The following is a 16,354-nucleotide window of genomic DNA, read 5'->3' on the forward strand; positions in this document are numbered from 1 at the left end:
GGCGCAGACAGGCGGAGGGGGGGCGCAGACAGGCGGAGGGGGGGGGCGCAGACAGGCGGAGGGGGGCGCAGACAGGCGGAGGGGGGCGCAGACAGGCGGAGGGGGGCGCAGACAGGCGGAGGGGGGCGCAGACAGGCGGAGGGGGGCGCAGACAGGCGGAGGGGGGCGCAGACAGGCGGAGGGGGGCGCAGACAGGCGGAGGGGGGCGCAGACAGGCGGAGGGGGGCGCAGGCAGGCGGAGGGGGGCGCAGGCAGGCGGAGGGGGGCGCAGGCAGGCGGAGGGGGGCGCAGGCAGGCGGAGGGGGGCGCAGGCAGGCGGAGGGGGGCGCAGGCAGGCGGAGGGGGGCGCAGGCAGGCGGAGGGGGGCGCAGGCAGGCGGAGGGGGGCGCAGGCAGGCGGAGGGGGCGCAGGCAGGCGGAGGGGGGCGCAGGCAGGCGGAGGGGGGCGCAGGCAGGCGCGAGGGGCGCAGACAGGCAGAGAGGCGCGCAGACAGAGAGAGGGGCGCAGACAGAGAGAGAGAGGGGCGCAGACAAAGAGAGAGAGGGGCGCAGACAGAGAGAGAGAGGCGCGCAGACAGAGAGAGAGAGGCGCGCAGACAGAGAGAGAGAGGCGCGCAGACAGAGAGAGAGAGGCGCGCAGACAGAGAGAGAGAGGCGCGCAGACAGAGAGAGAGAGGCGCGCAGACAGAGAGAGAGAGGCGCGCAGACAGAGAGAGGCGCGCAGACAGAGAGAGGCGCGCAGACAGAGAGAGAGAGGCGCGCAGACAGAGAGAGAGAGGCGCGCAGACAGAGAGAGAGAGGCGCGCAGACAGAGAGGCGTGCAGACAGAGAGGCGTGCAGACAGAGAGAGAGTGGCGCGCAGACAGAGAGAGAGGTGGCGCGCAGACAGAGAGAGAGTGGCGCGCAGACAGAGAGAGAGAGGCGCGCAGACAGAGAGAGAGAGGCGCGCAGACAGAGAGAGAGGCGCGTAGACAGAGAGAGAGAGGCGCGCAGACAGAGAGAGAGAGGCGCGCAGACAGCGAGAGAGTGGCGCGTGGGCAGAGAGAGAGAGAGGCGCGCAGGCAGAGCGAGGCGCGCGGGCAGAGAGAAGCGCGCGGGCAGAGAGAGAGAAGCGCGCGGGCAGAGAGAAGCGCGCGGGCAGAGAGAGAGAGACGGGCAGAGAGAGACGGGCAGAGGGAGAGAGACGGGCAGAGGGAGAGAGACGGGCAGAGGGAGAGAGACGGGCAGAGGGAGAGAGACGGGCAGAGAGAGAGAGACGGGCAGAGAGAGAGAGACGGGCAGAGAGAGAGAGACGGGCAGAGAGAGACGGGCAGAGAGAGAGAGAGGCGGGCAGAGAGAGAGAGAGACGGGCAGAGAGAGAGAGACGGGCAGAGAGAGAGAGACGGGCAGAGAGGGAGAGACGGGCAGAGAGGGAGAGACGGGCAGAGAGGGAGAGACGGGCAGAGAGGGAGAGACGGGCAGAGAGGGAGAGACGGGCAGAGAGGGAGAGACGGGCAGAGAGGGAGAGACGGGCAGAGGGGGAGAGACGGGCAGAGGGGGAGAGACGGGCAGAGGGGGAGAGACGGGCAGAGGGGGAGAGACGGGCAGAGGGGGAGAGACGGGCAGAGGGGGGAGAGAGAGATGGGCAGAGAGAGATGGGCAGAGAGCGAGAGACGGGCAGAGAGAGAGACGGGCAGAGAGAGAGAGAGAGACGGGCAGAGAGAGAGAGAGACGGGCAGAGAGGGGGGCGCCGACAGGGAGAGGGGGACGCAGACAGGGCGAGGGGGGCGCAGACAGGGCGAGGGGGGCGCAGACAGGGCGAGGGGGGCGCAGACAGGGCGAGGGGGGCGCAGACAGGGAGAGGGGGGCGCAGACAGGGAGAGGGGGGCGCAGACAGCGAGAGGGGGGCGCAGACAGCGAGAGGGGGGCGCAGACCGGGAGAGGGGGGCGCAGACCGGGAGAGGGGGGCGCAGACCGGGAGAGGGGGGCGCAGACCGGGGGAGGGGGGCGCACAGACAGGGGGAGGGGGGCGCAGACAGGGGGAGGGGGGCGCAGACAGGGGGAGGGGGGCGCAGACAGGGGGAGGGGGGCGCAGACAGGGGGAGGGGGGCGCAGACAGGGGGAGGGGGCGCAGACGGGGGAGGGGGGCGCCGACAGGGGGAGGGGGGCGTCGACAGGGGGAGGGGGGCGCCGACAGGGGGAGGGGGACGCCGACAGGGGGAGGGGGGCGCCGACAGAGGGAGGGGGGCGCAGACAGAGGGAGGGGGCGCAGACAGAGGGAGGGGGGCGCAGACAGAGGGAGGGGGCGCAGCGAGGGGGAGGGGGGGCGCAGAGAGGCGGAGGGGGGCGCAGAGAGGCGGAGGGGGGCGCAGAGAGGCGGAGGGGGGCGCAGGGAGGCGGAGAGGGGCGCGGGGAGGCGGAGGGGCGCAGAGAGGCGGAGGGGGCGCAGAGAGGCGGAGGGGGCGCAGAGAGGCGGAGGGGGCCGCAGAGAGGCGGAGGGGGCCGCAGAGAGGCGGAGGGGGGCGCAGAGAGGCGGAGGGGGGCGCAGACAGGAGGAGGGGGCTCAGAGAGGGGCGCAGAGGGGCGCAGAGAGGCGGAGGGGGGCGCAGAGAGGCGGAGGGGGGCGCAGAGAGGCGGAGGGGGGCGCAGAGATGCGGAGGGGGGCGCAGAGATGCGGAGGGGGGCGCAGAGATGCGGAGGGGGGCGCAGGCAGGCGGAGGGGGGCGCAGGCAGGCGGAGGGGGGCGCAGGCAGGCGGAGGGGGGCGCAGGCAGGCGGAGGGGGGCGCAGACAGAGAGAGGCACGCAGACAGAGAGGGAGAGGCGCGCAGACAAAGCGAGAGAGCGGCGCAGACAGAGAGAGAGAGGGGCGCAGACAGAGAGAGAGAGGGGCGCAGACAGAGAGAGAGAGGCGCGCAGACAGAGAGAGAGAGGCGCGCAGACAGAGAGAGAGGCGCGCAGACAAAGCGAGAGAGGGGCGCAGACAAAGCGAGAGAGGGGCGCAGACAAAGCGAGAGAGGGGCGCAGACAGAGAGAGAGAGGGGCGCAGACAGAGAGAGAGAGAGAGGGGTGCAGACAGAGAGAGAGAGGGGCGCAGACAGAGAGAGAGAGGGGCGCAGACAGAGAGAGAGAGGGGCGCAGACAGAGAGAGAGGGGCGCAGACAGAGAGAGAGAGGCGCGTAGACAGAGAGTGGCGCGCAGACAGAGAGAGAGAGGCGCGCAGACAGAGAGAGAGAGGCGCGCAGACAGAGAGAGAGAGGGGCGCAGACAGAGAGAGAGAGGGGCGCAGACAGAGAGAGAGAGGGGCGCAGAAAGAGAGAGAGAGAGTGGCGCGCAGACAGAGAGAGAGAGGCGCGCAGACAGAGAGAGAGAGGCGCGCAGACAGAGAGAGAGGCGCGCAGACAAAGCGAGAGAGGGGCGCAGACAAAGCGAGAGAGGGGCGCAGACAAAGCGAGAGAGGGGCGCAGACAGAGAGAGGGGCGCAGACAGAGAGAGGGGCGCAGACAGAGAGAGGGGCGCAGACAGAGAGAGAGAGGGGCGCAGACAGAGAGAGAGTGGCGCGCAGACAGAGAGAGAGAGGCGCGCAGACAGAGAGAGAGAGGCGCGCAGACAGAGAGAGAGAGGGGCGCAGACAGAGAGAGAGAGGGGCGCAGACAGAGAGAGAGAGGGGCGCAGACAGAGAGAGAGAGGGGCGCAGAAAGAGAGAGGGGCGCAGAGAGAGAGTGGCGCGCAGACAGAGAGGCGCGCAGACAGAGAGAGGCGCGCAGACAGAGAGAGAGAGGCGCGCAGAGAGAGAGAGACGCGCGGGCAGAGAGGCGCGCGGGCAGAGAGGCGCGCGGGCAGAGAGGCGCGCGGGCAGAGAGAGGCGCGCGGGCAGAGAGAGGCGCGCGGGCAGAGAGGCGCGCGGGCAGAGAGAGGCGCGCGGGGCAGAGAGAGGCGCGCGGGCAGAGAGAGGCGCGCGGGCAGAGAGAGGCGCGCGGGCAGAGAGAGGCGCGCGGGCAGAGAGAGGCGCGCGGGCAGAGAGAGGCGCGCGGGCAGAGAGAGGCGCGCGGGCAGAGAGAGGCGCGCGGGCAGAGAGAGGCGCGCGGGCAGAGAGAGGCGCGCGGGCAGAGAGGCGCGCGGGCAGAGAGGCGCGCGGGCAGAGAGGCGCGCGGGCAGAGAGGCGCGCGGGCAGAGAGGCGCGCGGGCAGAGAGGCGCGCGGGCAGAGAGGCGCGGGGCAGAGAGGCGCGCGGGCAGAGAGGCGCGCGGGCAGAGAGGCGCGCGGGCAGAGAGGCGCGCGGGCAGAGAGGCGCGCGGGCAGAGAGAGGCGCGCGGGCAGAGAGAGGCGCGCGGGCAGAGAGAGGCGCGCGGGCAGAGAGAGGCGCGCGGGCAGAGAGAGGCGCGCGCGGGCAGAGAGAGGCGCGCGCGGGCAGAGAGAGGCGCGCGCGGGCAGAGAGAGGCGCGCGCGGGCAGAGAGAGGCGCGCGCGGGCAGAGAGAGGCGCGCGCGGGCAGAGAGAGGCGCGCGCGGGCAGAGAGAGAAGCGCGCGGGCAGAGAGAGAGAAGCGCGCGGGCAGAGAGAGAGAAGCGCGCGGGCAGAGAGAGAGAAGCGCGCGGGCAGAGAGAGAGAAGCGCGCGGGCAGAGAGAGAGAAGCGCGCGGGCAGAGAGAGAGAAGCGCGCGGGCAGAGAGAGAGAAGCGCGCGGGCAGAGAGAGAGAAGCGCGCGGGCAGAGAGAAGCGCGCGGGCAGAGAGAGAAGCGCGCGGGCAGAGAGAGAGAAGCGCGCGGGCAGAGAGAGAGAAGCGCGCGGGCAGAGAGAGAGAAGCGCGCGGGCAGAGAGAGAGAAGCGCGCGGGCAGAGAGAGAGAAGCGCGCGGGCAGAGAGAAGCGCGCGGGCAGAGAGAGAGAAGCGCGCGGGCAGAGAGAGAGAAGCGCGCGGGCAGAGAGAGAAGCGCGCGGGCAGAGAGAGAGAAGCGCGCGGGCAGAGAGAGAGAAGCGCGCGGGCAGAGAGAGAAGCGCGCGGGCAGAGAGAGAGAAGCGCGCGGGCAGAGAGAGAGAAGCGCGCGGGCAGAGAGAGAGAAGCGCGCGGGCAGAGAGAGAGAAGCGCGCGGGCAGAGAGAGAGAAGCGCGCGGGCAGAGAGAGAGAAGCGCGCGGGCAGAGAGAAGCGCGCGGGCAGAGAGAGAGAAGCGCGCGCAGAGAGAAGCGCGCGGGCAGAGAGAAGCGCGCGGGCAGAGAGAAGCGCGCGGGCAGAGAGAAGCGCGCGGGCAGAGAGAAGCGCGCGGGCAGAGAGAGAGAAGCGCGCGGGCAGAGAGAGAGAAGCGCGCGGGCAGAGAGAGAGAAGCGCGCGGGCAGAGAGAAGCGCGCGGGCAGAGAGAGAAGCGCGCGGGCAGAGAGAGAGAAGCGCGCGGGCAGAGAGAGAGAAGCGCGCGGGCAGAGAGAGAGAAGCGCGCGGGCAGAGAGAGAGAAGCGCGCGGGCAGAGAGAGAGAAGCGCGCGGGCAGAGAGAGAGAAGCGCGCGGGCAGAGAGAGAGAAGCGCGCGGGCAGAGAGAGAGAAGCGCGCGGGCAGAGAGAGAGAAGCGCGCGGGCAGAGAGAGAGAAGCGCGCGGGCAGAGAGAGAGAAGCGCGCGGGCAGAGAGAGAGAGAGACGGGCAGAGAGAGACGGGCAGAGAGAGACGGGCAGAGAGAGACGGGCAGAGAGACGGAGAGAGAGACGGGCAGAGAGAGAGAGACGGGCAGAGAGAGAGAGACGGGCAGAGAGAGAGAGACGGGCAGAGAGAGAGACGGGCAGAGAGAGAGACGGGCAGAGAGAGAGAGACGGGCAGAGAGAGACGGGCAGAGAGACGGGCAGAGAGAGACGGGCAGAGAGAGACGGGCAGAGAGAGACGGGCAGAGAGAGAGAGACGGGCAGAGAGAGAGAGACGGGCAGAGAGAGAGAGACGAGCAGAGAGAGAGAGACGGGCAGAGAGAGAGAGACGGGCAGAGAGAGAGAGACGGGCAGAGAGGGAGAGACGGGCAGAGAGGGAGAGACGGGCAGAGAGGGAGAGGGGCGCGGCGCAGACAGAGAGAGAGGGGCGCGCAGACAGAGAGAGAGGCGCGCAGACAGAGAGAGAGAGGCGCGCAGACAGACAGAGAGGCACGCAGACAGAGAGAGAGAGGCGCGCAGACAGAGAGAGAGAGGCGCGCAGACAGAGAGAGAGAGAGAGACGGGCAGAGAGAGAGAGACGGGCAGAGAGAGAGAGACGGGCAGAGAGAGAGAGACGGGCAGAGAGAGAGAGACGGGCAGAGAGAGAGAGACGGGCAGAGAGAGAGAGACGGGCAGAGAGAGAGAGACGGGCAGAGAGAGAGACGGGCAAAGAGAGAGACGGCAGAGAGAGAGACGGGCAGAGAGAGAGAGACGGGGAGAGAGAGTGAGACGGGTAGAGAGAGAGAGACGGGCAGAGAGGGAGAGGCGGGGGGCGCCGACAGGCAGAGTGGGGCGCCGACAGGGAGGCGCAGACAGGGGGGAGGGGGGCGCAGACAGGGGGGGGGCGCAGACAGGGGGAGGGGCGCAGACAGGGGGGAGGGGGGCGCAGACAGGGGGAGGGGGGCGCAGACAGGGGGAGGGGGCGCAGACAGGGGGAGGGGGGCGCAGACAGGGGGAGGGGGGCGCAGACAGGGGGAGGGGGGCGCAGACAGGGGGAGGGGGGCGCAGACAGGGGGAGGGGGGCGCAGACAGGGGGAGGGGGGCGCAGACAGGGGGAGGGGGCGCAGACAGGGGGAGGGGGGCGCAGACAGGGGGAGGGGGGAGCAGACAGGGGGAGGGGGGAGCAGACAGGGGGAGGGGGGCGCAGACAGGCGGAGGGGGGCGCAGAGAGGCGGAGGGGGGCGCAGAGAGGCGGAGGGGGGCGCAGAGAGGCGGAGGGGGGCGCAGAGAGGCGGAGGGGGGCGCAGAGAGGCGGAGGGGGGCGCAGAGAGGCGGAGGGGGGCGCAGAGAGGCGGAGGGGGGCGCAGAGAGGCGGAGGGGGGCGCAGAGAGGCGGAGGGGGGCGCAGAGAGGCGGAGGGGGGCGCAGAGAGGCGGAGGGGGGCGCAGAGAGGCGGAGGGGGGCGCAGAGAGGCGGAGGGGGGCGCAGAGAGGCGGAGGGGGGGCGCAGAGAGGCGGAGGGGGGCGCAGAGAGGCGCAGAGTGGCGGAGGGGGGCGCAGAGAGGCGGAGGGGGGCGCAGAGAGGCGGAGGGGGGCGCAGAGAGGCGGAGGGGGGCGCAGAGAGGCGGAGGGGGGCGCAGAGAGGCGGAGGGGGGCGCAGAGAGGCGGAGGGGGGCGCAGACAGGCGGAGGGGGGCGCAGACAGGCGGAGGGGGGCGCAGACAGGCGGAGGGGGGCGCAGACAGGCGGAGGGGGGCGCAGACAGGCGGAGGGGGGCGCAGACAGACAGACAGGCGCACAGACAGACAGCGAGGCGCACAGACAGACAGAGATGCGCACAGACAGAGAGGCGCACAGACAGACAGAGAGGCGCACAGACAGACAGAGAGGCGCACAGACAGACAGAGAGGCGCACAGACAGACAGAGAGGCGCACAGACAGACAGAGAGGCGCACAGACAGACAGAGAGGCGCACAGACAGACAGAGAGGCGCACAGACAGACAGAGAGGCGCACAGACAGACAGAGAGGCGCACAGACAGACAGAGGCGCACAGACAGACAGAGAGGTGCACAGACAGACAGAGAGGCGCACAGACAGACAGAGAGGCGCACAGACAGACAGAGAGGCGCACAGACAGACAGAGAGGCGCACAGACAGACAGAGAGGCGCACAGACAGACAGAGAGGCGCACAGACAGACAGAGAGGCGCACAGACAGACAGAGAGAGAGGGGCGCAAAGACAGAGAGAGAGGGGCGCAAAGACAGAGAGGCGCACAGAGAGAGAGGCGCACAGACAAACAGAGAGAGAGATAGAGACAGGCAGAGGCGGACTGATGTTAAATCCAATTATAATCTGTAAGTTTGCCAACACAGTAAAAGCAAAGTCCTAACTGATTAAAACAGGTTTACACGTGTGGATTAAAGGACTATTACTAAAAGTAAAGCAGTCTAAATTAGTTTACAATTTTGATAGAAAAATCATATTCATTTCAAGCAAATCTGCGCTTGTCCTTTATCAATAAAAGTATTCAATATCCATGGACAATTCAGCATTTGCCTCTTCTGTGCATGTGCAATGTACGATTTGCATCTATGTTCATCAATCTCGGGCCAGTAAGTGCATTTTACCCAATCTAGAAGGGAATGTAATATAGGTTTCCTCCCATATTTCGCTGAGACTCCTAATCTCAGCTGTGCTGCACCAGGGAGAAGTGCACAGGTAAGACACAGCGGCCCATCATTTCTAACAGGCTTCCTGCGTGTGATGCCTCCTATCGGAAAAAAATCTACGCCCTTACCCGAGGGCTCCCAAGGTCCGGACACTTCCGATCCTGGGCCTCTCCACAGCCGAAATGTGCAGGGCCCACGTATCCCAGGGGCGTCCCTGGGATCACGTGGGCCAGGCCAGCCAATAGAAGAAGGGAATCTCCCTTCATACTTTAGACAGATAGACCTGTCAAATATATGAATGGAGATCACCCCAAAAACACACTAAAACATGAAATAAATTTTTAAAAAACCATCACGTTTTTAAAATGAGTTAAAATTACATTAAATTAAATATTTTAAACAAAAATTTAATTTTTTGAAAAAAATAAAGTTTTTTTTTTACGGGGCTAAAAATAAACCTACCCTTTTTAAAAGTATTTTAAAATTATAAAGGAGTAAAAAAATTTTTTTTTTTTTTACATTTGCAACTCATATGCTGGTAAAAGCAGGCCTTAAAAATCTTACGCCTGGTAAAAGTGTAAGTGATTTCAGCGGGCGGAGGGTCTCCAGAAAGCGGAACTCTCCACCCGCAGAGGCCCTTCTCCAGGGCAGGTGTCAGATCTGTCAGAAGCATTCTTGACAGATCGGAAATGGCGGTTTTCAGCGCATGCACTTCACATGCCTGAAACCGGCATTTCCGATGTCCCTACAGGTGTGTACACAGCCATAGGCATCGGAAAATATGGGCCCTGGTCATCATCTCCACACAGCCCTGTTCAACAGCCATGCCAGTGCAGGTCTGGGACCAGGTTACTCAACTACAAGAGGTGCATGACTTTCCAAGAAAGGGGAGGGGGCAGGGAAGAAAAGAAAACAATGAATAAAGGGTGCAAATTGATAAATGTGGTTTCCTTGGTAGCAGCGAATGCATTTTATATCCACTGTAGGTCAAAGGAGGACCTTTCCTTGCTGTCAGCCTGGTTTTTTTTTTAAACTGAGGAGACCACGCAAACCCTCAGAATTCAAAGCTCAAATTCTCCCAAATGTCCATTCTTAATGTTGTTCAATTTGCTTCCCCTCAAGGCAGTAATTGTTGGAATACATTCCTTACTTATTATATTAAGTTTAAAAAAAAATAATTATAGGATTATCATTTCATTTCCAGATTAAACAAGTCAAATATTGTAGGACGTTCTCCGAACAAAACTAAGTTTCCACCAGATTAAATTACCATCAGTCAACTAAAAACACATGTAGAAAAGGAAATGACAAAATAGTGTCTCTCTGGTGTGACGCTATAAAAACGGTCTGGCTGTTCTGTCATTATATCCTGTAGCTCTAATTATCAGGGTACAGGCTTCTTTTCCCCCATCTTTTGCTTGCAGTGAACTGTGCTTTGGCCTCAGATAATAACTGCTTAGTAGAGACAGCTTGACTTTTGAATGGAGAGAATCATTCAGCCCAAAGCTCAGACAACTGTAATGTGCGGTTCTACAACACTGAAGTTCTCATATGTTTCTCAAATTTGCCATTAAAAAACAAATAGAACAGCCAATTTTGTACCAAGTTGAGTCTGACAGGCATGCTGTGTCTGTGCAATGTTTTAGTCACACAGTTTGAGATCTGTGCCAGCTCCAAGAGTGTATGGATAACATGCTATCTCTGTTGTCTCGCACTCTCACTGTGCTCTAGAAAAAGTAAACAAAAACTGTACTGACAATCACCTCAGTTGTAAAAACCAGCCACGTACATCATGTACGGACGTTGTGAATTAAGTTTTCTGCAAACATACCTTTGTGACATTATCTTATAGGCATCTGGTAGGAAGCACCGAATATTCTCCATCTGGGCTTGGTCAGCATCACAGATTTTGTCGTCAGTCCTTCCGTAATTGGCACTTTCAATCATAATGACATCAGTTCCAGGACAGCGGAGTTCAATTGGATAACTTTCACAGGACAGTTCCCTCCTAACCACAGCCATTGGAACTGGAGCTCGGCTAAAGGCTGCAAGATGAACCAGACAAAAATGTGAATTATGGTGCATTTTTAATGCTTCAACTTTTTCATAAGAAAGAGCAAACAGCAATCTCTTACTTATCTCACCTCCAGCAAACACATCTTGTTCTCCTCGTCACAATCTTACTTTGCTCTGTTTTATCAATATGTCTCGGTCAGTGCTGCTCTGAACTTCTCTCTGTTATTCCTCCCAAGTTTCAGATACCCTTTCCTGCAGAATCTTCCTCCTCCCTGAGCCCCTATTGTGTTTAAATCAGGACTCATCACAGCATCCCCTACTCAAATTCATCTGTTCCCTCAAAATTGCAGAAATCATAATCTGCCACGGCCTTCACTCTCTCCAAGTCTTCAGACTTTTTAAATGCAAGCTTGGTGTTACCTAATCATTACTTAATTGGTTTGCAACATCTCTGCAACATTAATGGTATCCTACACTGTAGTTCTTGGCATTTGCCCAATGTTCCAAGACAAAAAACATGTAACACACGACTGCTTTAAGTAAGTGCATGTTCATTATAATGAAATAGGAGAGCAAATGATTAACAAGTTCACAAGGGTTATTTTAACTTTCTGGGCAGGAGACGGGTGATTTTGAGTCCGATGCCCATTCTACACCCAGCTCGATTTTACTCTCCATTGACTTCAATGGAGAACAAGTTCACGTGGGGTAAAAAAAACAGGCGCTCGAGCTGAGCTCAATCATTCCCCACCCAATACATTAGGTTAAAATTACCCCCTATGTGTTTTGCATTCCTGCACAATTTGAGCCTCAAGCACCCAAAACTAATATAGTAAGGGCACATCACACAGAAGTAAATAACAACATAATTCCCATGATAAAATCATTAAAAGGCAGTTATTTTTGAAACACAAATTTAACGCATAACATTCAACTCACTATTTGAGGACCCGTTAATGAGGCAAGCAGAGGGTCTGTGATATTGCTGAACTGCCAGTTTCACAATCCACTTTTATATTATTCTAAAAATTAAATTGTATTTATCAATTTAAGTGCCAGCACTGGAACGGAAGTACCATCCAAGTAAATGAAGAAACAAGCTCTCAAGTTGCAACATGTTAACAGAGGGGAATGCTCCAATGGTTTAGTCACAGAGTTTTAAGTCATCAGCATTTCCATAACAAAAAGCAGTCAAGTGTTCCTACTAACTGACCACAGTCCTGGTATTAACAGCATCAAATTGCTCTTGACCCACTGGTGTACAGTGTCAAATAGTCTCAGCATAGCTATTTTCAATGGGCTAATGCTTGAGATCCTGAAACAAGAGAATAATTGGGAAATGGATTTGCAAACTAGAAGCATTCATCAGTGTTGCAGCATATAAAGTATTGAAGGATACAAATGGTAGATATCACACCAACTAGTAGAAGGCCAAATTGCCTCAGTGCAAAGTTGTTTCTTTTGGTAAACCCAGCTTTAGAAGCCCTTCATTATACAAGTGAGCAACAGTTACATTCAATAGTTCATCATTGCAACCGTTTCAATTTACATACACATCTCTGTTTAAATCTATTTTTATCCCATTCGTATGATAATCTATATTTTACTGATTGTAACCCTACATTAATCCAGATTACTGTTGAAGTGGCGGAAGTCAGATTGATTTCCTAAAATCTGTGGGCTGTACCTTGTGTGACAAAAGCAAATGCTTCATCGAGAGAAAATCTCTTTTTAATTATATGACTGTTTGATACACAAGGTAAATGTGGTTTTAGAAAAAGTATCAAGATGGAAGCTGTCTTGGAGTCTGTAGCACAGTTATCTGCAAGAATGCAGGTGGCTTTTCTGAATATAGATAAACTGGAATGAAGAAGCTTTGTCCTAGGTGCTGATCCAATCAAACTTATGTGCAAGGCCTGGGCAAGGTGTGAACTGCTGCTCATCAAGTAATTAAATTGATATGCTAAATCAATGTGTCTTTGAACATGATTTACTCTATTCAGCAGTCTGGGATATATTGCCGACTTTCCTCAACATCTTCAGTTCAGTGTACGAGTTCTGAGTTAAGTTTACAATTTGTGTTTTAATTTCTGGAATTGACACTATGACTCCATGGAGTGGGCGGAAATATTGCTTCATCCATTAACAAACAATACGTGTCAGATTTTACTGTCAAAACAACGGTGAGGATAATGGTGCTCGCCGTTATTTATGTGTAAATGGTACAGTAACTTCAGGAGAGGAGTAGATGCATGGTTAAATGCCAATATCCAAATGTTGCTATCTGTGTTGTGCCGCTCTGCTGTTAGCTTCGCGAAAACGGCATTTCACTGTCTGCCTCACCAATGACATGCACCGAATCTCATGAAGTTGCGGAATTTGCATGGTAGAAATGAACTAAACTCGCCACAGAAAGTGAAGTCTCATCACTACAAGCACAAGTACCCCTTTAACGACGTGATAATTGTTAATTACTGCTAATCAACCTCTTCCACTGAAAATGAACTACTGCAAATGTGGAGTCTCATTCCTTCAAGTATTAAATGTTGCTGGAAATTTATTTAAAAATTAAATTTCTTTTACTTTTCCTTTCTGACTCTTTTTTTCTCTCTTAATCCAATCTTTCTTTCCCTCTCTATTTCTCTTTCTGTACCTGATTTGACATTGAAGTCATCCACTCTAATTTACACTTCCTTCTCAGTCCTTCTGCTGTTTATTTCTCAATCCCTCAATCTGATTGGTTAAGGAGATACCCTGTTGCTTGTCCTGTTCACGCAAGTCCCAGATGTCCTGTTTCCCTCACTGCGCCGTTATCAGCTCACTCTTCCAGCAACTTAGTGGCAAAAATATTTTGAGCTGAAGGGTGCAGGGGCAAGTCTAACTAACAGCAGATGCCGTTAGATGCACTGCTACAGCAAAATCTATCCCAGTATTAGAAAATCTATGAAAGACTGTTTTCTTCAAAAACTTGAAAAGTTGCAACTTCTTGTGGATTGGTTCAACTTTACTATTTAAGTATTTGCACTATTACTAACTGTGTTGTTTTACTTCTATGCAATTATCTTAGAAATAAATCTGACCATTAGTTTTTGTCTGAATGCAATGGTCAGTGTGGAATTCTCTGCCTTTCGGAATAGATAGGAGTGCGTAGTGGTCATCCCATGTGGTCTGAGGTGCGTGCATCATGCTATAACAACTAAAAGATTAGGGTTAGTGGTACACAATCCCATTCACAGCATGTATAAAGGACACAGGTTTCATGGGAGATCCAGCCTGCTTATGGAAATTGCCCTTTCTGCTGTCAACCCAAGACAAAACCCAAATCCAAACACCTTGTATTATTACAAATTTTAATAAATCTGCTTTTTGCCAGCTGCTATAATTTGAGGATGTTCAAAAGTTTAGTTTCCATGCCGCAAAGTCACATTTGAAGAATGACAAGCATTCTATAGGCAAGATCAATGCTGTTGAACTCCGCAATCACATCATAGCAACAAACTGGTTCAGAAACAACATACGTGTTTGATCGCCACTTGAAAGCAATCCCCAATCTGTGACGGGCAGTGAAAAGGTCAAGTGTGAGTTTTACCAGAAGGATCGGGTCTCAGTAACATGCTCATTTCCGATATGATACACTGTAGAAACAGAAGATGCTAATTGTATTCTAGCTGTCTTCAGCAACCAATACTTGGGGTATGGGTCTTCAATAACATACACATCGTCTCAAAAAAATAATGGCATCTCTTTTGTCTAAATATTTAACAGAGTATCATGTTCCTGAGTAACTCGTTTGGATACATTACATCCAACTGAATTATTAAACAAGGTAACTGGTATGTTATGTAGCAGCATATTGTACTGCCAAAGAAAAAGAATTAGTGCTAAAAAAATGGACATAAAAATCTGTTGAGCAACATTGCAAAAGAATGGAAAATGGCCATCTTGGAAAAATCTACAGAAAAATCAGGACTGGGAACTTAACATTGCAGGGTATAACATATTTAGAAATTACAGAGAGGGAAAAGGGGAGGCAGAGTAGCTGTACTTATTAGAGATAACATAATGGCTGTAGAAAAAAGTAACGCAGCCATCAGTAAGACAGAAATAGAATCCATGTGGGTAGAGTTAAAAGATATAAAAAAGGATCAATCACACTAATAGGGGTAGTCTACAGACCACCTAATAGTGGAAGGGTGGTGGAGGAAGAATTTTTTTAATTATTATTCATTCACGGTGGACGTCACTGGCAAGACCAGCATTTGTCGCCCATCCTTAATTGCCCTCGAGCTGGTGGTGGTGAGCCACCTTCTTGAATACAACTGAGTGGCTTGCTAGGCCATTTCAGAGGGCAGATAAGAGTCAACCATATTGCTGTGGGTCTGGAGTCACATATAGGCCAGACTGGGTAAGGACAGCAGATTTCCTTCCTTAAAAGGACATTAGTGAACCAGATGGGTTTTTATGAGAATCCAGTAGTTTCATGGTCACCATTACTGATACTAGCTTTTTATTCCAGATTTTATTTAAGGGAGATAGAACATGTCCAGGGAACTATAGACCAGTCAGCTTAACATCGGTAGTAGGAAAAATAACTGAATCCCTACTAAAGGAGAAAATAGAAAAACAGCTAAAAACCAAAAAATGTAATAATGAATAGTCAACATGGATTTCAAAAGGGAAAGTCTTGCTTGACCAATCTCATTAAATTCTTTGAAGAGGTAACAGAAAGTAGAGAAGAATAATGCCATAGATGTAATGTATCTAGATTTCCAAAAGGCCTTCGATAAGGTACCACATAATAGACTAATGAATAAGGTCAGAGCATGCGGAGGCAGAGGACAAGTAGCAGAATGTATAGCTAGCTGGCTGAAAGATAGAAAGCAGAGAGGAGGAGTAAAGGGTAGCTATTCAGAGTGGCAGAAGGTGGGAAATGAGGTCCCACAAGGATCAGTGCTGGGACCACTTCACAATTTATATTAACGATTTAGACTTTGCAATCAAAAACACAATTTCTAAATTTGTGGACGACACCAAATTGGGAGGGATAATCAACACTGAGGAGGACTGCAACAAATTACAAGACATGACTAAACTTGCAGGATGGGCATACAATTGACAAATGTATTTCAACACATAAATGTGAGGTATTACATTTTGGTAAGAAAAATAAGGAGGTCACAAATTGCTTGAAAAATAATAATCTAAATGGGGTAGAGGAGCAAAGGGATCCGGGAGGACAAATACACAAATCACCGAAAGTTGCAATGCAGGTCATTAAGGCCATAACAAAAGCAAATCAAGCACTAGGGTTTATTTCTAGAGGGATAGAACTGAAAAGTAGAGAAGTTATGTTAAACTTGTGTCGAACCTTGCTTAGGCCACACTTGGAATACTGTGCACAGTTCTGGTCGCCATATTATGAAAAGGATATAGAGGCACTGGAGAGGATTCAAAAAAGATTTACAAGGATGATAGCAGAACTGCAAGGTTATACATATCAAGAAAGGATGATCAGCCTGGATCTCTTTTGTCTTGAAAACAGAAGACTTAGGGGTGACCTAATAGAGGTCTTTAAAATTATGAAAGGTTTTCATGGAGTAGACACAGAAAGAGTGCAAAACTAGAGGCCCTCAATAAGAAAGTATCCAAGAAATCAAATAGGGAATTCAGAAGAAACTTCTTTACCCAGAGAATGGTGAGAATGTAGAATTCGCTACCACAGGGAGTGGTTGAGCTGAAGAGTATAGATGCATTTAAGGGGAGGCTAGATAACCAAATGAGGGAGAAGAAAACAGAAGGTTATGCTGATAGACTTGGATGAGGAAGGATGGGTGAAGGCTCGAGTACAGCATAAACATCTGCATGGACTGGTAGGGCCGAATGGCCTGCCTCTGTGCTGTATATCCTATGTAAATACATTTGATTCCAAAGTCAGTCGTGAGTAAGTATAATTTACAAGATTTAAACATTAAGGAAATTGTAGCATACTTGGAATGTTTTAAATGATTTTCCTCTCCCTTGCATTATAGTGCAAATAATTCAATAATTATTGCTCTGTGAAACAAATGGAGCCGCTCATTGGCATGTTGCACT

The 16,354-nt window shown here is 54.4% G+C and overlaps 2 protein-coding genes across 23 annotated transcripts in view; both read right to left on the reverse strand.

The window, feature by feature from the left end:
• LOC147124681 (uncharacterized) overlaps nt 1-10,036 on the reverse strand; it is a 40,747-nt gene extending 30,711 nt beyond the window's left edge. Inside the window, exon 1 of the mRNA XM_085965926.1 lies at nt 10,024-10,036. Coding sequence (XP_085822052.1) covers nt 10,024-10,036 — 13 coding nt within the window. The remainder of the gene's footprint in view (nt 1-10,023) is intronic.
• The window catches only part of LOC147124680 (adhesion G protein-coupled receptor L3-like), a 783,432-nt gene that overhangs the window by 421,353 nt on the left and 345,725 nt on the right, over nt 1-16,354 (reverse strand). For all 22 annotated transcript variants that reach the window (XM_085991353.1, XM_085991371.1, XM_085991380.1 and 19 more), the window contains one exon: nt 10,077-10,290. In XM_085991353.1, coding sequence (XP_085847479.1) covers nt 10,077-10,290 — 214 coding nt within the window. The remainder of the gene's footprint in view (nt 1-10,076; nt 10,291-16,354) is intronic.

The sequence above is a fragment of the Somniosus microcephalus genome, chromosome 1 (genome assembly GCF_052327205.1).
Source record: "Somniosus microcephalus isolate GS21.2 chromosome 1, FLI_Smic_1.0, whole genome shotgun sequence".
NCBI lineage: Eukaryota > Metazoa > Chordata > Chondrichthyes > Squaliformes > Somniosidae > Somniosus > Somniosus microcephalus.